Source organism: Pelophylax lessonae, assembly GCF_965119305.1.
Source record: "Pelophylax lessonae genome assembly, chromosome: 10".
NCBI classification, from domain to species: Eukaryota; Metazoa; Chordata; class Amphibia; order Anura; family Ranidae; genus Pelophylax; species Pelophylax lessonae.
The window spans coordinates 14058096-14078888 of record NC_138777.1 but is presented as its reverse complement, the minus strand read 5'-3'; the positions used below and the strand labels follow the sequence as shown (position 1 = coordinate 14078888).

The following is a 20793-nucleotide window of genomic DNA, read 5'->3' as shown; positions in this document are numbered from 1 at the left end:
ACACCAGCCGTGACAACATCTAACCCTTCCTGTTCCTTCCCCAAAAAATATCTGACCATCACCCCTCCCCCTATCCCCCCCCCCTCCATATTCCGTAGGAATTTTTGCTCCCTAAAGTTCAAATATCTTCACTTCTCATAAGCTTCAAATGTTTACTGATTTACTGTCCCCTCTATTCTAAGCAGTCTAAGCAGCACTTTACAGGATATATTTAATCATATATTATTATTTAGTGTTATATTTAGAGATAGATTTAGTCATATTTATATTTTGTATTAGATTGATATTTTTGTTTATAATCATATTTATTGTTTAAAATGTATATTTTTATTTAGTTATAGAGTTATATTTTATTTATAATTATATTTTGTGTTTTATTTATTTGTGTTTATATTTAGTGTTAAATTTACATTTTTATCTATAATTACATTTATTTTATTTTAAATTCATATTAAGTGTTAGATTTAGTTATACTTGGCATTAGATTTATTTTTCTAAATATCTTTATATTTATTTAATTAATTTATATATACTAGTGTTTTATATATATATATATATATATATATATATATATATATATATATATATATATATATTGTGAGATTTGATTATATTTAGTGTTAGACTTATATTTCTATTTATAATTATATATTATTTTTATTTATATATTAATATTAGGTGTTAGGGTTAGTTATACTTAGTGTTAGATTTCTATTTTTAGTTATCATTATATTTATTGTTTTTTTAAATATGTATATTTATATCAAGTGTTAGTTATACTTAGTGTTAGATCTATATTTTTATTTACAATTATACTACTTCTTATATTCATTTGTTTTTATATTTAGTGTAAGATTTATATTTTTATTTATATTTTTGTTTTGTTTACATTTATATTTAGTGTTAGATTTAGCTATATTTAGCGTTAGATTTATATTTGTAATTATCTTTATTTTATTTTTATTTAATAATTTATATTTAGCGTTAGAGTTAGTTATACTTAGTGTTAGATATGTATTTCATATATATATATATATATATATATATAGTGTATATATATATATAGTGTTAGATTTAGTTATATTTAGTGTTAGACTTATATTTTTATACATTATTATATTTATGTTTTTTTAAATGTATATATTATCATTAAGTGTTAGAGTTAGTTATATTTAGTATTGGATTTATATTTTTAGTTATCATTATATTTATTGTTATTTTAATATTTAGTGTTAGATTTATATTTATTATTATATTTATTGTTTTTATTATTCATTTAAATGTATATATAAACTAAAGTTAGTTATACTTGGTGTTAGACTTATAATTCTATTTATAATTATATTAATTTATTTTTTAAAATGTTTATTTATCTTAAGTGTTAGGGTTAGTTATACTTAGTGTTAGATCTATATTTTATTTACAATTATACTACTTGTTATATTTATTTGTATTTATATTTAGTGTTAGATTTATATTTTTATTTATATTTATTGTTTTTTTATGTATATTTAGTGTTAGATTTAGTTATATTTAGTGGTCTTTTTTTATTTATAATTATATTACTTGGTATATTTTTTTTATATTTATATTTAGTTTGAGTTATATTTAGTGGTAGAACAATATTTTTATTTTTAATTATATTACTTGTTATATTTTTTATTTTTAGTGTTGAATTTAGTTATATTTAGTGGTAGATTAATATTTTTATTTATAATTAGATTGCTTGTTATATTTTTTTATAATTATATTTGTGTTTATAATTATATTATGTGTTATATATATATATATATATATATATATTTTTTTTTTTAGTGCAAGATTTATATTTAGTGTAAAATGTATATTTAGTGTTATATTTCTATTATATGTAAAAGCTCCACAGTAGAATATCGCTGAGCCTTTGTAATCTGGGCGTTCTTTGTACAGTTTACATAGACTGATATCTGACTGTTTAATCAGGAAAAACGACCTTCCGCCAACCGGCTGCTTCACTTCCTGAATCAAACAGAAATGAAAATCTCTCACTGAGGACATTCAGAAACCGAAATCCGTGTATATCAGTTCTTTGCACTTCGCTTTTTCTTATTAACCAGTTCTGTACCGGAAGATTTTCCCCCTTAATGACCAGGCCATTTTTTGCGATTCGGCACTGCGTTACTTTAACTGACAATTGCGCGGTCGTGCGACGCTGTAACCAAATAAAATGGATGTCCTTTGTTTAACCACAAACAGAGCTTTCTTTTGGTGGTATTTGATCACCTGTGCAATTTTTTTTTTTGCGCCAAAAAAGAGCGACAATTCTGAAAAAAAAAATATATATATATTTTTTTATTTTCTGCTATATAACATTCCCAATAAAAAAATCTAATTTTTTTCATCATTTTAGGGCAATTTGTATTCTGCCACATATTTTTGAAAAAAAAAAGCCCAATAAGTGTATATTGATTGGTTTGCGCAAAAGTTATCACGTCTACAAACTACAGGAAAGATTTATGTCATTTTTATTTATTTACTAGTAATGGCAGCGATCTGCGATTTTTAGCGGGACTGCGACATTGCGGCGGACAGATGGAACCCCTAACTGACATTTTTGACACTTTTGGGCGGACCAGTGACATTACTACAGTAATCAGTGCTAAAAAATATGCACTGTTAGTGCCGGTTCACACTTGTGCGATGCGGGAAGGCTGCGAATTCGCAGCCTGTTCCCGCATCGCATCCGCACAAGAGGAAGTTCACACTGCCATATGCGATACGCAAGGGGTGTCAATTAAATGTTAACGACACCCCCAGTTTGATCGCATATCGCAGTGCAATCTTTACAGTTCGCACAGTATCGGATCGCACAAGTGTGAACCGCTGTGCGATCGGATCCTGATGCGGCTGAAAAAAAGGGTCCTGTGCGTCTTTTGTGCGGGTGCAGTGGGAATTTCAGCCATACAAAGTGTATGGCTGAGTTTGCATCCGCACAGCCAATCGCATGTAATGAAGGAGCAGTGCGCTCCGAATTACATGCGATCAGCGCACCCGCAGTAGTGTGAACTGGCACTTACTGTAATAATGACACTGGCAGGGAAGGGGTTAATACCAGGGGCGATCAAAGGGTTAATTGTATTTGATCACCTGTGCGATTTTTATTTTTTGTGCTATAAACAAAAAAAAAACGACAATTCTGAAAAAAAAAAAAAAAATTTTCACTTTCTGCTTTATAACATTCCCAATAAAAAAATAAAAAATAAATGTTTTCATACTTTTAGGCCAATTTTTTTTTCTGCTACATATTTTTGGTAGAAAAAAAATTAGCAATCAGCGTAATTTGATTGGTTTGCGCAAAAGTTATCACGTCTACTAACTACGGGAAAAATGTATGTAATTTTTATTTATATATTTATTTATTTTTACCAGTAATGGCGGCGATCTGCGATTTTTAGCGGGACTGCGACATTGCGGCGGACAGATCGGACCCCTAACTGACATTTTTGACACTTTTGGGGGGGACCAGTGACATTACTACAGTAATCAGTGCTAAAAATATGCACTGTCACTGTAATGACACTGGCAGGGAAGGGGGTTAACCCAGGGGCGATCAAGGGGTTAAATATGAGCCTAGGGGGTGTTTTCTAACTGTAAGGGGGATGGGCTTGTGTCAACACCAGGGGCGATCAAACAAAGGGTTAAATGTGCCCCTAGGGCAGAGATGGTGAACCTTGGTACCCCAGATGTTTTGGAACTACATTTCCCATGATACTCATGCACTCTGCAGTGTAGTTGAGCATCATGGGAAATGTAGTTCCAAAACATCTGGGGTGCCAAGGTTCACCATCACTGCCATAGGGGCACATTTAACCCTTTGATCGCCCCTGGTGTTAACACAAGCCCATCCCCCTTACAGTTAGAAAACACCCCCTAGGCTCATATAAGGCTTTCTAACTGTGGGGGGATGGGCTTGCTGAATGAACACAGAGACCTGACTTCCTAAATAGGAGGAGCCCTGTGTTCATTACTGACAGAACGAGGAGTGATCATCGCAGGCCCCGAAGCCGCTGATTGCCCCCCCCCCCCTTTCACCGTGGCCAATTGGTGCATGCGTGTGCCCCCACAGGTACGTCGTTTCGCGGAACAGAGCTGACCTGTAAAACTATGGCGGCTGGTTGGCAAGCAGAAAAAACAGACCTCGGAATGTTTTCCCGCTCGGTAATGTGTCGGTGTAACACTCCCGATATTTATTCCCTCTCCCAGGGATTGCAGCGCTTCCCCCTGACAATGCCGTCATCTGCTTTTCTCTCCAGAAGGACGGCGCCATCTTTGTTCAGGCATCATCCAGGCTCAGTGTGAATGGGTTCAGCTGGAAACAGATTGGATTTCTCTTTAATGACATCGGCAACATTTTGAAAACTGATACAAATGTAACAAAAATGTATCACAGTAGTAAAAGCTGTGAAATGTTTGTAGCGGTGATGGCGAGTCTCCCTTTACTTCTATTACTGAGAGTCGCCCTTTATATTTATTATCACATGATAAAAGGGAGAGACGAGGATCTGATGTGAGAGGCGGGGGAGGGGAGGGGGGGAATGCTCTCTCCGGGCACAGCGGGCACCTGGGAGGGGGTCTTTGATGTTCAGCCAGGCCGTATGACCAGACAGCGCTGTGCCGAGGGCGGACGGGAAAGGAAAACACTTTATATAACGGCGGGTCATCAATGCTGGGAGCGCGGATGTTCCACAAACAGGCCAATCAGAGAATAGATTCCGACCCCCTCCCAGTGTGATCTCCAGATCTCCCTCACCGCCCTTCCGTCATATAATAAAGATCAACTCATCTCAGATAATATATATTCCCCAATGCCCACAAAGGATATAAATCCACTCTCTCTGTGTGTCAAATGCCTTTTGCAAAGCCTGATATTAGTTTGTAAAAGTAGCGGTGACATCATCACTGTGCTGTACAGAGAGCATAGCTGTGGGAGGGGCCCAGCAGGAGGGGGCGGAGACAAGATCAGTCACCCTGCACAAGGAGAGAGAGCAGAGTTGTGGGAGGGGCCCAGCAGACTCCACCCACAACAGAAAAGTACAGAAGGGGGCGGAGACCAGACCAGTCACCCTGCACAAGGAGAGAGAGCAGAGATGTGGGAGGGACCAAACAGGCTCCACCCACAACAGAAAAGTACAGGAAGGGGCGGAGACAAGACCAGTCACCCCGCACAAGGAGAGAGAGCAGAGATGTGGGAGGGACCCAGCAGGCTCCACCCACAACAGAAAAGTACAGAAGGGGGTGGAGACCAGACCAATCACCCTGCACATGGAAAGAGAGCTAAGATGTTGGAGGGACCAAGCAGGCTCCACCCACAATAGAAAAGTTCAGAAGGGGGTGGGGACAAGACCAGTCATCCTGCACAAGGAGAGAGAGCAGAGATGTGGGAGGGACCCAGCAGGCTCCACCCACAATAGAAAAGTACAGGAAAGACCAGTCACCCTGCACAAGGAAAGAGAGAGAGCAGAGCTGTGGGAGGGGCCCAGCAGGCTCCACCCACAACAGAAAAGTACAGAAGGGGCGGAGACCAGACTAGTCACCCTGCACATGGAAAGAGAGCTAAGATGTTGGAGGGACCCAGCAGGCTCCACCCACAATAGAAAGTACAGGAGGGGGTGGGGACAAGACCTTTCACCCTGCACAAGAAGAGAGAGAGTTATGGGAGGAACAAAACAGGCTCCACCCACAACAGAAAAGTACAGGAGGAGCAGTGACAAGACCAGTCACCCTGCACAAGGAGAGAGAGCAGAGATGTGGGAGGGACCCAGCAGGCTCCACCCACAACAGAAAAGCACAGGAGGAGCAGAGACAAGGAGCATTTCCAAACATTAAAGGACTCCTTTTCTGCTGATGATGGAGACTTTCCCAACCCAGGGACCTCCAGTAATGGAATATGTTAGTCATGTAAGTCTTTCAGTGTGGCAATTGGGTGGCGACGCGTTTTGGTCAGCCTATGAATCTCAATGGGCTGCCCAACGTGCGGACACATGCAAAAAGTAAAATTTTTAAAATTGCACCGCACCAGGCAGCATGGTACCATGCATTTCGTCGGCCATGAACACACCAGCATTTCCTGGATGCGTGGGGGCACCATTAAGAACTAACAGCACCCACGCACATTGGTAGAAGGCATTTCCATGTGGTGCGGGAAAACGCACATTTTTGAACACTTTCCCGCACCGCACCAGATGTGAACAAGACCTCGGGCATTTGTAAACACAACCAAGAACTGCAGAGGCACCAGGATTTACATCTCAGCCCAGGAAACAGGTGGTGACCCCGGGTGATGCCTGAACACAGATGGCGCCGTCCTTCCAGGAAAATATATAGTACGGATAGTGCGGTGATCTCTGCGAGAGGTAATACATACCTAGAAGTGTTACACATTACTTAAAGCGGAGTTCCGGGCACAGAATCGTTTTTTTTTATTTCAATCTCCCCCTAACAATCACCCTTACACCTCGATACATCCGCTAATCCTGTTTCTTACGTTGAAATACTGTGTTTGCAAGAATAAAATCTTACTTTATAAAATTTCTTATGTTCGCCGCCATCTTTGCTGAGGATTGCCGAGTCCGTTGTGGGGAAATGTCTTCCCTTCTTCCTGAGTCGAGTGGGCGTAGGCTTGTGAGTCCAGCGCGAAATCTCGCGCATGCCCAGTACTATGCGATCGGCATAGTACTGGTTTCCATAGGGACGGCAAGGTTAGAGGAAGTGTTAAACCCCAAATAAAAAATGTCATATATTGCAGATTACCAATCATTAGATGCGGTGGCTGCATTCCTTTTCTTTTTTTTTTTTAGGCTTTTTTCCCCTGGTGATCTGGCCAGTAATACACATCCTGTATTAGAGCGCCTCCACTCTGGATGAAGGATCACTGGGGGCACAGCAGATGGCAGCATAGTTAGTCTGGGGGAGATGGACTACATACATGTCTAAAATGAATATTACCCAAATCTGGGGGGGAGGGGTGGAGATGTTTTCATTCTGACTCAGGCTATACGGGAGATGTTGAGCCATCAGAGTTCCGGAAGATTTGGAGTTTAATCATCATTCCTGAATTCTTGGGATGCTTCAATTGAAGGAAATTCCACAGCTTACAGTCCATGCTGTAAAATGTGACATCTGTTCCCAGGGACGCCGTGCTCCCGGGGGAAGGGACTGGGATATTTTGTCCAACACTTGGCTAAAAATGGTCTGCAGAATGAGGCTGGATGGTTGGAGTATTAAAGCCTCCCCCCGGCCTCCTCTTCAGTCTTGCACAGTTGTACCGGCTCCTCTTCTGGACTGAAATGGCTTCCTCTGATTTCACTGCACACTGTGAGCTTCTCACAATGTGCATTAGAAGCTGCAGCAAGTCAGATAGAGCCCCGCCTCATTTTCTGGCTGAAGGACATCCAGCATCATCTAGCACAGGCCTTTTCACTAAGATCCAGTGTAGCATCTGTTCTTTTTTTTTTTTTCATTCATTTAATTTTGTTTTATTAAGGTTTTCAAATATAGAAAAAAACTGTTTAAATTTACAATAAACAAGAAGTTCCATTATGAGAAAAAATAAAAATAAAAAGTAGTTGCATACATTTAAGATACAATGTCTACTTAATGATTGCACTGGGTATACTTTACCGAAATACTATATATATCAGGGGCGTAACTACAGGGGTTGCAGGGGTTGCAATTGCACCCGGGCCCCATGCTCCAGGGCCTGCACGGCTCCCCTGTACACCTGGATAGGAGGGGGGGGGGCAGCATGTAGAGAAATCACTGTCCTCCTTTTTCCTCCTGTAGCTGCAGGAGGAAAATGCAGGAGATTGGTTCCTCTGTATGCTGCCCCCGCCACTCCTCCTATCCAGTTCACTTGTGTTCTGCTGTCTCTGGGCCCCTGTGTGCTCCCCTTGTCCCCCCACCCTCACTGTGCTGCTCCCCCACACTGTGCTCCCTGCCCCCTCTCACTGTGCTGCTCCCCCACACTGTGCTCCCCTGCCCCCCCCCACTGTGCTTCTCCCCCACACTGTGCTCCCCTGCTCACCCACATTATGCTGCCCCTGGTCCCCCCCCCCCACTGTGCTGCTCCCCCACACTGTGCTCCCCTGGTCCCCCCCCACTGTGCTGCTCCCCCACACTGTGCTCCCCTGCCCCCCCCACACTGTGCTCCCCTGGTCCCCCCCCACTGTGCTGCTCCCCCACACTGTGCTCCCCTGCCCCCCCCACTGTGCTGCTCCCCCACACTGTGCTCCCCCACACTGTGCTCCCCTGGTCCCCCCCCCACTGTGCTGCTCCCCCACACTGTGCTCCCCTGGTCCCCCCCCCCACTGTGCTGCTCCCCCACACTGTGCTCCCCTGCCCCCCCCACACTGTGCTCCCCTGGTCCCCCCCCCCACTGTGCTGCTCCCCCACACTGTGCTCCCCTGCCCCCCCACTGTGCTTCTCCCCCACACTGTGCTCCCCTGGTCCCCCCCCCTCACTGTGCTCCCCTGCCCCCCCCCACTGTGCTTCTCCCCCACACTGTGCTCCCCTGGTCCCCCCCCCCCACACTGTGCTCCCCTGCCCCCCCTCACTGTGCTGCAGCCCCACACTATGCTGCCCCTGGCCCCCCACACTGTGCTCCCTCCCCTCTCCTGCCAGCTGCTGCAGGGGATGTGTCAAAATAGAGAACCAGGAAGAGGTCGGTAAATATGTAATTTACCAGCTCCTTCCTTTTCTGAACGGACAGAGTCATAGTCAGTGACATTGTAAAAAAAATAAATAAAATGATAAAAAATAATACAATTAAAATGCCAAAAAATAAAAACTACTGACACCAGTGGGGGAACTTCCAGGATCGCAAAGGTCACACTTGCGACCGGCCCTGGCATTCCACCACCGTGGGGAGGCCCCAAGATGGCAGGGGGGCCCACTGCAGAACTTGTAAAAGGGTCCCGCTGCAGGGCGTAATAAGGGGTCAGTGGGAAGAGCCCCAGGCTTGAAGGGAAGGGCCCCGGCCAGGGGTCAGAAGGGCCCTTCATGGTTTCTTGCACCGGGGCCCTGAAGGTTTTAGTTACGCCTCTGAGATATATATATATAAAGACATGCAGGGAGTTAATTAGCTCTGGTCCAAATTGGCCCCAGTATGTGTAAGTATTAATGTGAGTTAGGGACCTTAGATTGTAAGCTCCTTGAGGGTAGGGACTGATGTGAATGTACAATGTATATGTAAAGCACTATATAAGTACCTGAAAGAAGAAAGAAGAAAAAAAAAATATATATATATATATACACACACATACAGTATTTCACAAAAGTGAGTACGCCCCTCACATTTTTGTAAATATTTTATTCTATCTTTTCATGTGATAACTGATGACACTTTGCTACAATGTAAAGTAGTGAGTTATTTTGAGGGGACAGCAAATTTACACTGTTATACAAGCTGTACACTCACTACTTTACATTGTAGCAAAGTGTCATTTCTTCAGTGTTGTCACATGAAAAGATGGAATAAAATATTTACAAAAATGTGAGGGGTGCAGGGCCGTCTTTACCAAAGAGCAAAAGGGGCAGCTGCCCTGGGCCCAGTCATTGTTGTGGGGCCCAATACAGCTGCCCCTTAAGCCCGCACTGCCTGCAAATAGGTAATAAGTGGATTTTGCAGGGCCCAAGAAAATATTTGCCCAGGGTTCAATCAATATTAAGAACAGCCCTGGAGGGGTGTACTCACTTTCGTGAGATACTGTAAAAGCAATCCTCTTTAAAAAAAATAAAAATAAAAAAAAAACATCTTTGGACTGAGTCTACACTAAGGACTAGAATAAGTCCTACCACATAGTGGTTGGTTAGAGGGCTTGTTGGGGGGGTTTAGACTCTTTGGACTGAGTATTACTGGTTATCTGTTTTGTGTAAATTTCCAAATTGTTATTTTCCACCTTCACCAATGCCCGCTGATCCACAGTTTATTTCTGTGTTCGTGTGATGCATGCAGTGTGTGATCGCAAGGAGCATTAGGCATAGCGCTATAAAATATAAACTTCTTATGGGGTGCTTGTAGTACTTCTCAGCCATTCTCATTTCACATCAAGAAAAAAGGGGCTCTGGACTCTGGAGATCTTTAATCTGTTCATCGAGGAGCAATGCTTGGGCTTGATTACTGAATCTTGGCAGCTCTACCACAAAGCCCAGCTCCCTCCAAAAAGGCGACGGCCTCCACTGAGGGATTCAAGTGTTATCAACAGATGGGGGGTCTTAAGACTCTATTATCATTTATTGCTGATAAAGTTGAGACAAACAAAAGATACAAGTTCACCAACACTTTTCAGGGTGCCAGGCTATCTCCCTTCATCAGGGTATGGGTGGGCAATGACAAATCTTCCTATAGGAACCTATCTAAAAAATCTCCTGCACATTGATCTGAGTCAAGGAGGGAGCATTAATAGTCTCAGTGGACGTATGCTAAAAGTAGGGATGAGCTTTTAGTGTGCGGACCGGAACCCGCGACCTCTGCTGCATCTGGCAGTACACAACTGCAATGTAGGAGAAAAAAGCGTACGTCGACCTCGGATGATAACGTTTATTAGAACATAAAGCAATCCACAGCTTAGCCCCTAGCTACATCACTAGCCTAGTCTCAAAATACCAACCTAATCGCGCTCTTCGTTCCTCTCAAAACCTCCTTCTCTCTAGCTCCCCCGTCACCTCCTCCCATACTCACCTCCAGGACTTTTCCAGAGCCTCTCCAATCCTATGGAACTCCTTACCCTTATCTGTCCGAATATCTCCTACTCTATTAGCTTTTAGGCGATCTCTGAAAACCCTCCTTTTCAGAGAAGCCTATCCTACCCACACCTAACAAATATACCTCCATTTTCTCCATCAGCCCATCCCCCACGGTTATTGCCTTTTGTTTCACTTGACCCTCCCTTCTAGATTGTAAGCTCTAACGAGCAGGGCCCTCTAGTTCCTCCTGTTTTGAATTGTATTGTAACTGTATTGTCTTCCCTCACATTGTAAAGCGCTGCGCAAAATGTTGGCACTAAATAAATTCTTTATAATAATAATAATACAATACATATGGATTGCACTCACATGTAGGTCATTTAAGGACAGGCACATCTGTGGTGGCCGCCTACTCCTCCTCTCCCTCCGGGGTAGCCTCCGGTCTGTCCCGTGGCGGCTCGTAGCTCCCAACACTGCTCTCACCACTTCCTGCTCCTGCCTCCCCCGCCGGGTACGTACGTGTAGACCGCAGTGCGCCTGCGCACCGGTCCGCAGTCAATCACAGCCGGATAAGCTAGCCTGAGCCTCGGCCGAGGCTGGATGCGGTGGTGGACAGATGAATGGAGGGCTCTCAGGGGATACAGCTCCACGATATGGTTGCTATGGACTACGCGTTTCGGAGGCAGAGCCTCCTTCAGGTCCCGCCCTACTTCCTATACTACCTCCCTATTTATACCCACATTCTCCAGCCCCAATCATTTGAATTTAAAGGGCCAGACCAGGTGCTAATACAACCCATAGTAGGGGCGAGGAGCAAGGGGCTATTGAGCAACTATAAAACCAGTTAATACAATATAATATTATACCAAATGTTGACCATATATGCTACCTACTAATAATAACAAAAGGATAATTAAGAAAATAATAATTAGAAAAATAATTAAATAATAATTAAAAACAAAGGTGCAATTGGACCATACCTCATTTATAAATTTGCATAAATTGTGTTTTACAAAAAAAAAAAAAAAAATTCCATATTTAAATTGAACAAGCAGGGATTGTACCAAGGATCAGCGCCTGTATTCTGGTGAAGTGTCCATATATATACATTTTATGTGTGCATTATCTGTTGCATCTGGCAGTAGCTCTTTCTGTTATTTCCGTCAGCTTTATTAACATGCAGCCTAAAATGTAATTATTTACTAAAGGGTTTTTGTTCGAAAATACAATGTAACATTTTTATATTCATTAAAAACATTAATTTATAGCGCTAATGTTTTTTTTTTTTGCAGCTGCAGAATTATTAATGTTGTATCTTGAAATAGCTTCAAGTGGTCTCTTGAAAACTCAATGAGGCAGTTGCCACAGCCCTCTTCTTTTCTTTCTGTTTTAAGAGATAGCTTAGCTTTCATTAACCTTCTATAATTTATTATTCTACAACTAATCTGAGACATCTGCATTTCTTTTCTTGCTGAAATACTCTCTTAAGTCTGTTCTCCCTCTCTTTGTTCCTCTCTGTTCTTTCTGCCATATAGGCGACGGTAGGGAACGTGTCCAGCCGGGTAGGAGCTGTGGCAGAAGTCCTTGTCTGCCTGTACATGAGTGATCACAAAAGTAGAACGAGATCCTCAGAGCTGGTAAGCAGCAGAAATCAGACGCAACATACGACGATTACTAACTTCAAAAATTACGACGACCACTAAATAAATCTTCTATAACACACAAATGACCTTCATTCTGAACCATTTTTCACAACATTGGAAAGTGGCACTTACCGTGACATAATTAATAGACCCTCCCACCACCAAAATGGTATTACTCTTACTACAGTTCCTCAGGGGCTGGTTTACTCATTCTAGTTTGTGGCAGAAGAGTCTCAACTCCTTTATAAAGTAGCCCAAGTAGTTGAAGGGAAATGCAAATTTTAGAGTTGTCCTAAGGGTGGACCTTCCAATGGGGACAGATGCTTCAGTAACAACCCACCCTCACCATCAAAATGGTATTACCTTATTTAATGTTCCTCAGGGGCTGATCTACTCATTCTACTCTGTGGTAGAAAGTTCTTGACTCCTTTAGTAAATCAGCCCAAGTAGGTGTGAGGAAATCCTAAAATCTAGAGCTGTCACAAGGGTAAACCTTCCAATGGAGACAGATGCTTCAGTAACAACCCACCCTCACCATCAAAATGGTATTACCTTATTTAATGTTCCTCAGGGGCTGATCTACTCATTCTACTCTGTGGTAGAAAGTTCTTGACTCCTTTAGTAAATCAGCCCAAGTAGGTGTGGGGAAAACCTAAAATCTAGAGCTGTCACAAGGGTAAACCTTCCAATGGGGACAGATGCTTCAGTAACAACCCACCCCCACTATCAAAATGGTATTACCCTACTTAAAGTTCCTCAGGGGCTGATCTACTCATTCTACTCTGTGGTAGAAGGTTCTCATCTCCTTTAGTAAATCAGCCTGAGTAGATGAGGGGAAAACTGAAACTTTAGAGTTATCACAAGGGTAAACCTTTCAATATGGACAAATAATCCTATGACAATCCACCCATCCAACCCACCGCCAAAAATGATATCCTCCTTGCTACAGTTCCACGTGGGCTGGTCTACTCATTCTACTTCTCAACCCCCTTAGTTAATCAGCCCACGTAGGTGAAGGGAAATTCAAACTTTAGAGTTGTCATAAAATTAGACCTTCTAGTGGGGACAGATTTTCCAGTAACAACCCACCCCGCACCCCCACCACCAAAATAGTATGACCCTTACTTAAAGTTCTTCAGGGGCTGATCTACTCATTCTACTCTGTGGTAGAAAGGTCTCGACTCATTTAGTAAATCAGCCCAAGTAGGTGTGAGGAAATCCTAAAATCTAGAGCTGTCACAAGGGTAAACCTTTCTATGGGGACAGATGTTCCAATGACAATCCCCCCCATCCACCCCACCGCCAAAAACGATATGCTCCCTGCTACAGTTCCACGTGGGCTGGTCTACTCATTCTACTCTGTGGCAAAAGATTCTCAACTCCCTTAGTAAATCAGCCCACGTAGGTGAAGGGAAATCCAAACTTTAGAGTTGTCATAAGATAGACCTTCCAGTGGGGACAGATTTTCCAGTAACAACCCACCACCCACCCCCACCACCAAAATAGTATGATACTTACTTAAAGTTCCTCAGGGGCTGATCTACTCATTCTACTCTGTGGTAGAAAGTTCTCGATTCCTTTAGTAAATCAGCCCAAGTAGGTGTGAGGAAATCCTAAAATCTAGAGCTGTCACAAGGGTAAACCTTCCAATGGGGACAGATGCTTCAGTAACAACCCATCCTCACCACAAAAATGGTATTACCCTACTTAAACTTCCTCAGGGGCTGATCTACTCATTCTACTCTGTGGTAGAAAGTTATCGACTCCTTTAGTAAATCAGCCCAAGTAGGTGTGGGGAAATCCTAAAATCTAGAGCTGTCACAAGGGTAAACCTTCCAATGGGGACAGATGTTCCAGTAACAACCCACCCACCCCCACCACCAAAATGGTATGACCCTTACTTAGACTTCCTCAGGGGCTGGTCTCCTCATTCTGTTCTGTGGTAGAAGGTTCTCAACTCCTTTAGTAAACCATCCAGACTAGGTGAGAGGAAAAATGAAACTTTAGAGTTGTCACAAGGGTAAACCTTCCAAGGATGACAGATGTTCCAATGACAATCCACCCACCCACCCCACCACCAAAAATGGTATGCTCCTTGCTACAGTTCCGCAGAGGCTGGTCTAATCATTCTACTCTGTGGCAGAAGATTCTCATTTCCTTTAGTAAATCATTCCAGGTAGGTGAGGGGCAATGCAAAACTTTGGAGTTGTCCCAAGGGTAAACCTTAAAATTTGAACAAATGCTGTGGAGACAACTGTCTTAGATAGAAATGTCCCTCACAGGCACCGCAAATGATCTTCATATTGTTTGAAATATCTCAAATGACCCTCAGCTATAGCTAGTGGCCAAAATGTAGTGTTTTTCTGAAATATACCACAATATGGCCACTAGATGGAGCTAACAATTATAAGAGATAATCATATTACAAAAAATACAGCAGTCATTCGTGGTGCTTGTACGAATGCTAAGGACGTTTGCACAGTGAATGTTTGTTTTTTTACATAGATCCCTTTTAAGTTAATTTAAGAGAAAATACAGAAATTATTCTAAGCTGACGCAATGAGACAAGTCGTTTTTCTTGTGTGTTACAAGGTGAATAATGTAATTTTGTGTTAAATTCAGAGCTCACCAGATGTAGGGATGACTGAGCCCTTTGCTGAATCTCCTTCTTCTTCTCCTGCCTCTCCTTCCCAGAAGGTACTCTACTCTTCCTTCCTCCTTTATCTAATGTATCTGTATTGAGGTCAGTGCACAAGGTGGGTGGTCTGTGTTAGTATTAGATATATGACAGGTGTTCTATAGAGCAGTAACTCAAGAGGAACTCAAAATGTATTACCTCCAATCGTCACTTAACCCTGTGGTGTAGGGACGCTCCCAGAACTACATCTCCCAAGAGCCCTTTACCTACAAAGAGTGACGAGGAATAGGTGCAGTTCTGTAGTCTATGCAGGTGGGGCTGGTTGGGTTTTAGGTGAAGCAGAGGCATTGTGTTGTCGGCCCAAACAGGAAATTAGCTGCTCACTGGATTTTTGGCAGATCAACAGACTCTTTTCTATACTTTCATCACTTGTAAAGGTTTAAAACAAAGGGATATGTGAATGTATTGCAGAAATGTACTTTTTTTTTATTTTTTGCCTAGGAGTCTATTTATAAAACATTGGTTGGACAAATGTCACACACATATATACAGGTTGCACAAATTTTGTCCGCAATTTCTTTAACAGATCTTTTCCTAGGATCGCCAGCTCCATCTAGTGGCCATATTGCTTTATAGTTTTCTGAACTAGCTTAATGGAAAAATAATCAGTGTTTTGGCCACTAGATGGCGCTGACGATCATAGGAATGATTCTATTGCAGAAATTACAGCCAACATTTGTGCAGCCTGCACAACTGTGTGTGACATTTGTCTAACAAATGTTTTATAAAAAGACCCCCATTAAGAGTTTTCAATGTTTTAGGCTATGCACAAAAATTTGAATAGCATAATGTTAATAATCTTAATAATGTAAATATTACTGTATTTTTCTATAGTTTCTGTATGATTTTTAATTATACATGTATATGTATATATATATATATATATATATATATATATATATATATATATATATATATATATATATAAATATACATACATACATGAGGGTAGCCATTTTTTTTTTTTTTATTACTACACATGCACTTAGTAGCATTGCACAATGGTTGTGCCTGGGGATCCTCTTGTCCCTGTGCAAATCTAACAGACAGGTTCTCTCCAATTGAAAATAAAAAAATAGACTTTCTAAAATGTTTCATGTTCCCCCACAATATTCTGACTTGCCATAGATCATGTGATGTTTGCCTAGGCTTTAGGTGACATTAAAAAAAAAAAAAAAGTTATACAAAGTCAACATACGTAGTTTGGATAAAATGGCTTTGTAATATTTGGCTCTATCTGTCCTATAAATCAGCAGTTCTGGACCTATATTTGGCCACAGGAGCATAAAGGAATGATTTGCATGGCTCCACCCACTATTCTAAAATGAGGAAAAAGCCGCAAATTATTTTATGTTTTAAATGTTACAATAAGTTGTTCTCTGAACTTTAAATGGATATCAAAGAGTGTTACTCCCTGCTTTGAGACGTTCGTTGTTTGATTGAAACTCAAAGGGGTCTTTATAAAAGATTAATTCCGCAAATGTCAAAAGCAGTGGTGCAAGTTGAACAAAATGTCCCAAATTTTTCTAAGAGATTAATGCCTGTATCATCAGCTCCATCTAGTGGCCAAAATGAGGTGTCGTTTTTGGAAATACTTCAATAAGAAAGCTATACCGCATTGCGGCCACTAGATGGAGCTGATAATACAGGTATTGATCTCTTAGAAAATTTTACAATCACATTTCGTTCTGCTTGCACGAATGCTTCTGACGTTCGTGCAACAAATGTTTTTATAAATAGACCCTAAAGTGTATTTCTACCTTTGCAGGCAAATTTGAGAAACTTCCTCTAATTGTTATGTTTTACCATTTACACTGAATGCCTAAGAACATTTTTTAAAAAATATCTCTTACCTTTCTGTCTTTTTTTTTTTTTTTTTTTTTGGTGCAGTTCCTATAGTTTATTTATATATATATATAAACAATAGGAACTGCACCAAAAAAACAGAAATGTAAGAAATATTTTTGAAAAATTATTTAAAAAAATATATAATATCCAAAATAATAATATATAAAAAATAATTATTATAAAAAAAATATATATATGTATGTGCATATATATATATATATATATATATATATATATATATATATATATATATATATATATATATATATACATACATATATATGAGTGTGTGTATATATATATATATATATATATATATATATATCTTTTTTTTGTGCAGTTCCTATTGTTTATTTTTTAGGGTTTTTTTTGTGCAGTTCCTATTGTTTGTTTATTTTCTATAGTTTTTTTTGTGTGCAGTTTTTATTGTTTATTTTTTTAATAGTTTCCTTTTATAGGTGCTTTTTTTTTTTTGGTGCAGTTTCAATTGTTTAGGCATGTTCTATTGTTTAGAATAGCGTACAATTTGTGGTTAGGGGACAGATTGAGGGACTTTTTTTTTTTTTATAACATTCAATGTATTAGCCAAGTCTTGAGATCTTTAACCCATTGTTAGGGCAGACAGTGTGCGCATCTAGTTTGTAAGATCCTCCAGCACAGTACAGGCAGTTTAGTTATGGTAAACATAACTCCCCGCCTCCCCAACATTACATAGAAGGGAAAGCTAAGTAAGATTTTTCAGCAAATAAAAAGGTAAAAAAAAAGCTACTTTAAAGTGATGTGAATTGGAACATGTAACAAATATAAAGAATGTGTTATCACAACTTGGCTGCAAAAGTTGAAATACAGTTTAAGAGAAAGCCGTGCAATAAAGGAGCAGCCACTGTAAAATATCCTTCAACTATATACAAATTTAATCTTCAGCTATTGAGGACTGTAAACAACAGACTGCAAAGGAGATAAAAGTACGCCATCTGCTGGCTAAAAACAAAATATTTATAATTAATTACAATATTTTTTATTTAGCTGACAGACCAAAAGAATTTTGTCTTGACCTCTTGAATAAATAAAGAAAAGATGTAATATAAACACAAGATACTCCTATCAGAGGAAAGAGTCGAGTTTGTTAACAGAGATACAAATGTAATTTTTAATTTTTTTTTTCTAGGGATCCCTGAGGAAGGAGTTTCCTCCGAATATCGGTGGGAGTGACACATGTTATTTCTGCAAGAAGAGAGTTTATGTGGTGGAGCGGTTGAGTGCCGAGGGACATTTCTTCCACCGGGAGTGCTTCAAGTGTTCCTTCTGCTCCACTGTCCTCCGACTGGGGAATTACGTGTTCAATATGGAAGAAGGTAGGTAGCCCACAGTACTGCGTGTTTGGGAGAGAGACAATTAACCTACCAGTGTGCTTTAGACTTGTGTGGGATATTGAGGTGCCAATTACTCCATAGTCTCCCTTTACATCAGAGTCCCCCTTACATCAGGATCCCCATCACAGTCCCCCCTTACCTCAGGGTCCCCATTAGAGTCACCCTTACCTCAGGGTCCCCATCAGAGTCCCTCTTTACATTAGGGTTACCATCAGAGTCTCCTGTACATCAGGGTCCCTATCAGAGTCCCCCTTACATCAGGGTCCCTATCAGAGTCCCCCCCTTAACTCAGAGTCCCCATCAGAGTCCCCCTTATTTCAGGGTCCCCATCAGAGTCCCTCTTTACATTAGAGTTACCATCAGAGTCCCCTGTACATCAGGGTCCCTATCAGAGTTACCCCTTACATCAGAGTTACCCCTTACATCAGGTTTATCATTGGAGTCTCCCCTTACATCATCGCCCCCCCCCCCCTTTACATCAGAGTCCCCCTTACATTTTAGTCTCCCCTTACATCAGAAGCAGAGACCGTAGGCAGCCTCTGCTGACCTTCATCCACACATTGAGGATACGCCAATGACACTAGCTGTGGGATACAAGCTTGTAGCGGGCCGGATGTGGCCCATGGCCCATAGTTTGGCGACCACTAAAATCGAAAAACAAACACAAGGGCGCACCGGCCCAGTGCATTATTCTTCACAAAAGTTTTATTAAATAAAAGGTATAAAAATACTCACAAACGAGTTCTTGGTACATGCTTATCAAATTATTATATTGCCATCAGCATCAGAACCGAAGGGTGTACCTTCCTCTGAGGCTTGAAAAGGCTTACGCATTTCGAGGCTTAGCCTCTTCTAAGCCAGGTTCTGAGGCTGGTCGATCCACAGCTGATCCACAGGGCTGGCAGCCGCGATCGCTCCCCGTGGAGAGAGAACGGCGGTCTGCTGTTGTAAACACAACAGACCGTTGTTCTCTCAGGAATCAACACAGGGCGCCTGTGATCCTTCTATATAGGAACACAGGTCTCTGTATTGATTTCACAAGCCCACCCCCCCACAGTTAGAAAACACCCCCTAGGCTCACATTTAACCCCCTTTATCGCCCCTAGGGTTAACTCCTTCCCTGCCAGTATCATTAGTACAGTGACGGTGCATATTTTTATATTTTTAGCACTGATTACTGTAGTAATGTCACTGGTCCCCCCCAAAAGTGTCAAAAATGTCAGTTAGGGGTCCGATCTGTCCGTCGCAATGTCGCAGTCCAGATAAAAAAATCGCTGATCGCCGCCATTACTAGAATAAAATTAATAAATAAATAAAAATGACATAAATCTTTCCCGTAGTTTGTAGACGCTATAACTTTTGCGCAAACCAATCAAAAAGCACTTACTGGGATTCCTCTTTGCCAAAAATATGTAGCAGAATACAAATTGACCTAAAATTATGAAAAAATTTGATGTAACTTTTTTTTTGGGGGGGTGGGGGGGGGCGGGATGTTAAATAGCAGAGAGTGAAAAATGTTTTTTTTTTTTTTTTTTTTTAGAATTCTCGCTCTTTTTCGTTTATAGCGCAAAAAATTAAATTCGCACAGGTGATCAAATACCACCAAAAGAAAGCTCTATTTGTGGGAAAGAAAGGGCATCAATTGTATTTGGTTACAGCGTCGCAGGACCGCGCAATTGTCCGTTAAAATAACGCAGCGCTGAATCACAAAAAATGGCCTGGTCATTAAGGGGGAAAATCCTTCCGGTCCAGAAGTGGTTAAATGTTAACCATCAGCCGACTTCAGAGATTTTCCTTTGGCTTTCAGCTCTCTGATCTCCGGCCGCCGTTCCCTTTCAGTAGTAACAACAAGATGTGCTAACCAAACACACATCGGACGCACATGCCCGGAGGGCGCAATAGGCGCTGGCTGTGATTGGGCCGAATATTTGGCCTCTATTATACGTTACATTCCTGAAGGCCTGGAAGATTAGATTTTATCGCAGAAAAATAATCCTTTTTTATCTAGTCCAGAAATAAAAACAGAGGGAGCCGAGGAACCATTCAGATGTTATCTACAACTAAATCCCACTTACTATTCTCTACTGCCACTAAAGACTCTCCACATAAAAGGCTAAAAACAGCAAAAAGGGAACAAATAGACTTTTTAACCACTTACCGGTTAAGGTTTTACCCCCTTAACGACCAGGCTGCTTTTTTGCGATTCGGCACTGCGTTACTTTAACCACTTTAGCTCCGGAAGGATTTGCCCCCTTTCTGACCAGGCCACTTTTTTCAACTTGGCACTGCGTGACTTTAACTGACAATTGCGCGGTCGTGCAACGCTGTACCCAAACAAAATTTACGTCCTTTTTTTCCCACAAACAGAGCTTTGTTTTGGTGGTATTTGATCACCTGTGCTATTTTTATTTTTTGCGCTATAAACAAAAAAAGAGAGAGAATTGTGAAAAAAAAAAAAAAACAATACTTTTCACATTCTGCTATATAACATTCCCAAAATTTTTTTTTT

At 41.1% G+C, this 20793-nt stretch overlaps 1 protein-coding gene across 4 annotated transcripts in view; it reads left to right on the top strand.

The window, feature by feature from the left end:
- MICAL2 (microtubule associated monooxygenase, calponin and LIM domain containing 2) overlaps positions 1 to 20793 on the top strand; it is a 398277-nt gene that overhangs the window by 226294 nt on the left and 151190 nt on the right. For 3 of the 4 annotated variants that reach the window (XM_082270276.1, XM_082270279.1, XM_082270278.1), the window contains exons 23-25: positions 12258 to 12359; positions 14988 to 15062; positions 18080 to 18266. In XM_082270276.1, coding sequence (XP_082126402.1) covers positions 12258 to 12359; positions 14988 to 15062; positions 18080 to 18266 — 364 coding nt within the window. The remainder of the gene's footprint in view (positions 1 to 12257; positions 12360 to 14987; positions 15063 to 18079; positions 18267 to 20793) is intronic. The other variant, XM_082270277.1, reaches the window with a different exon arrangement.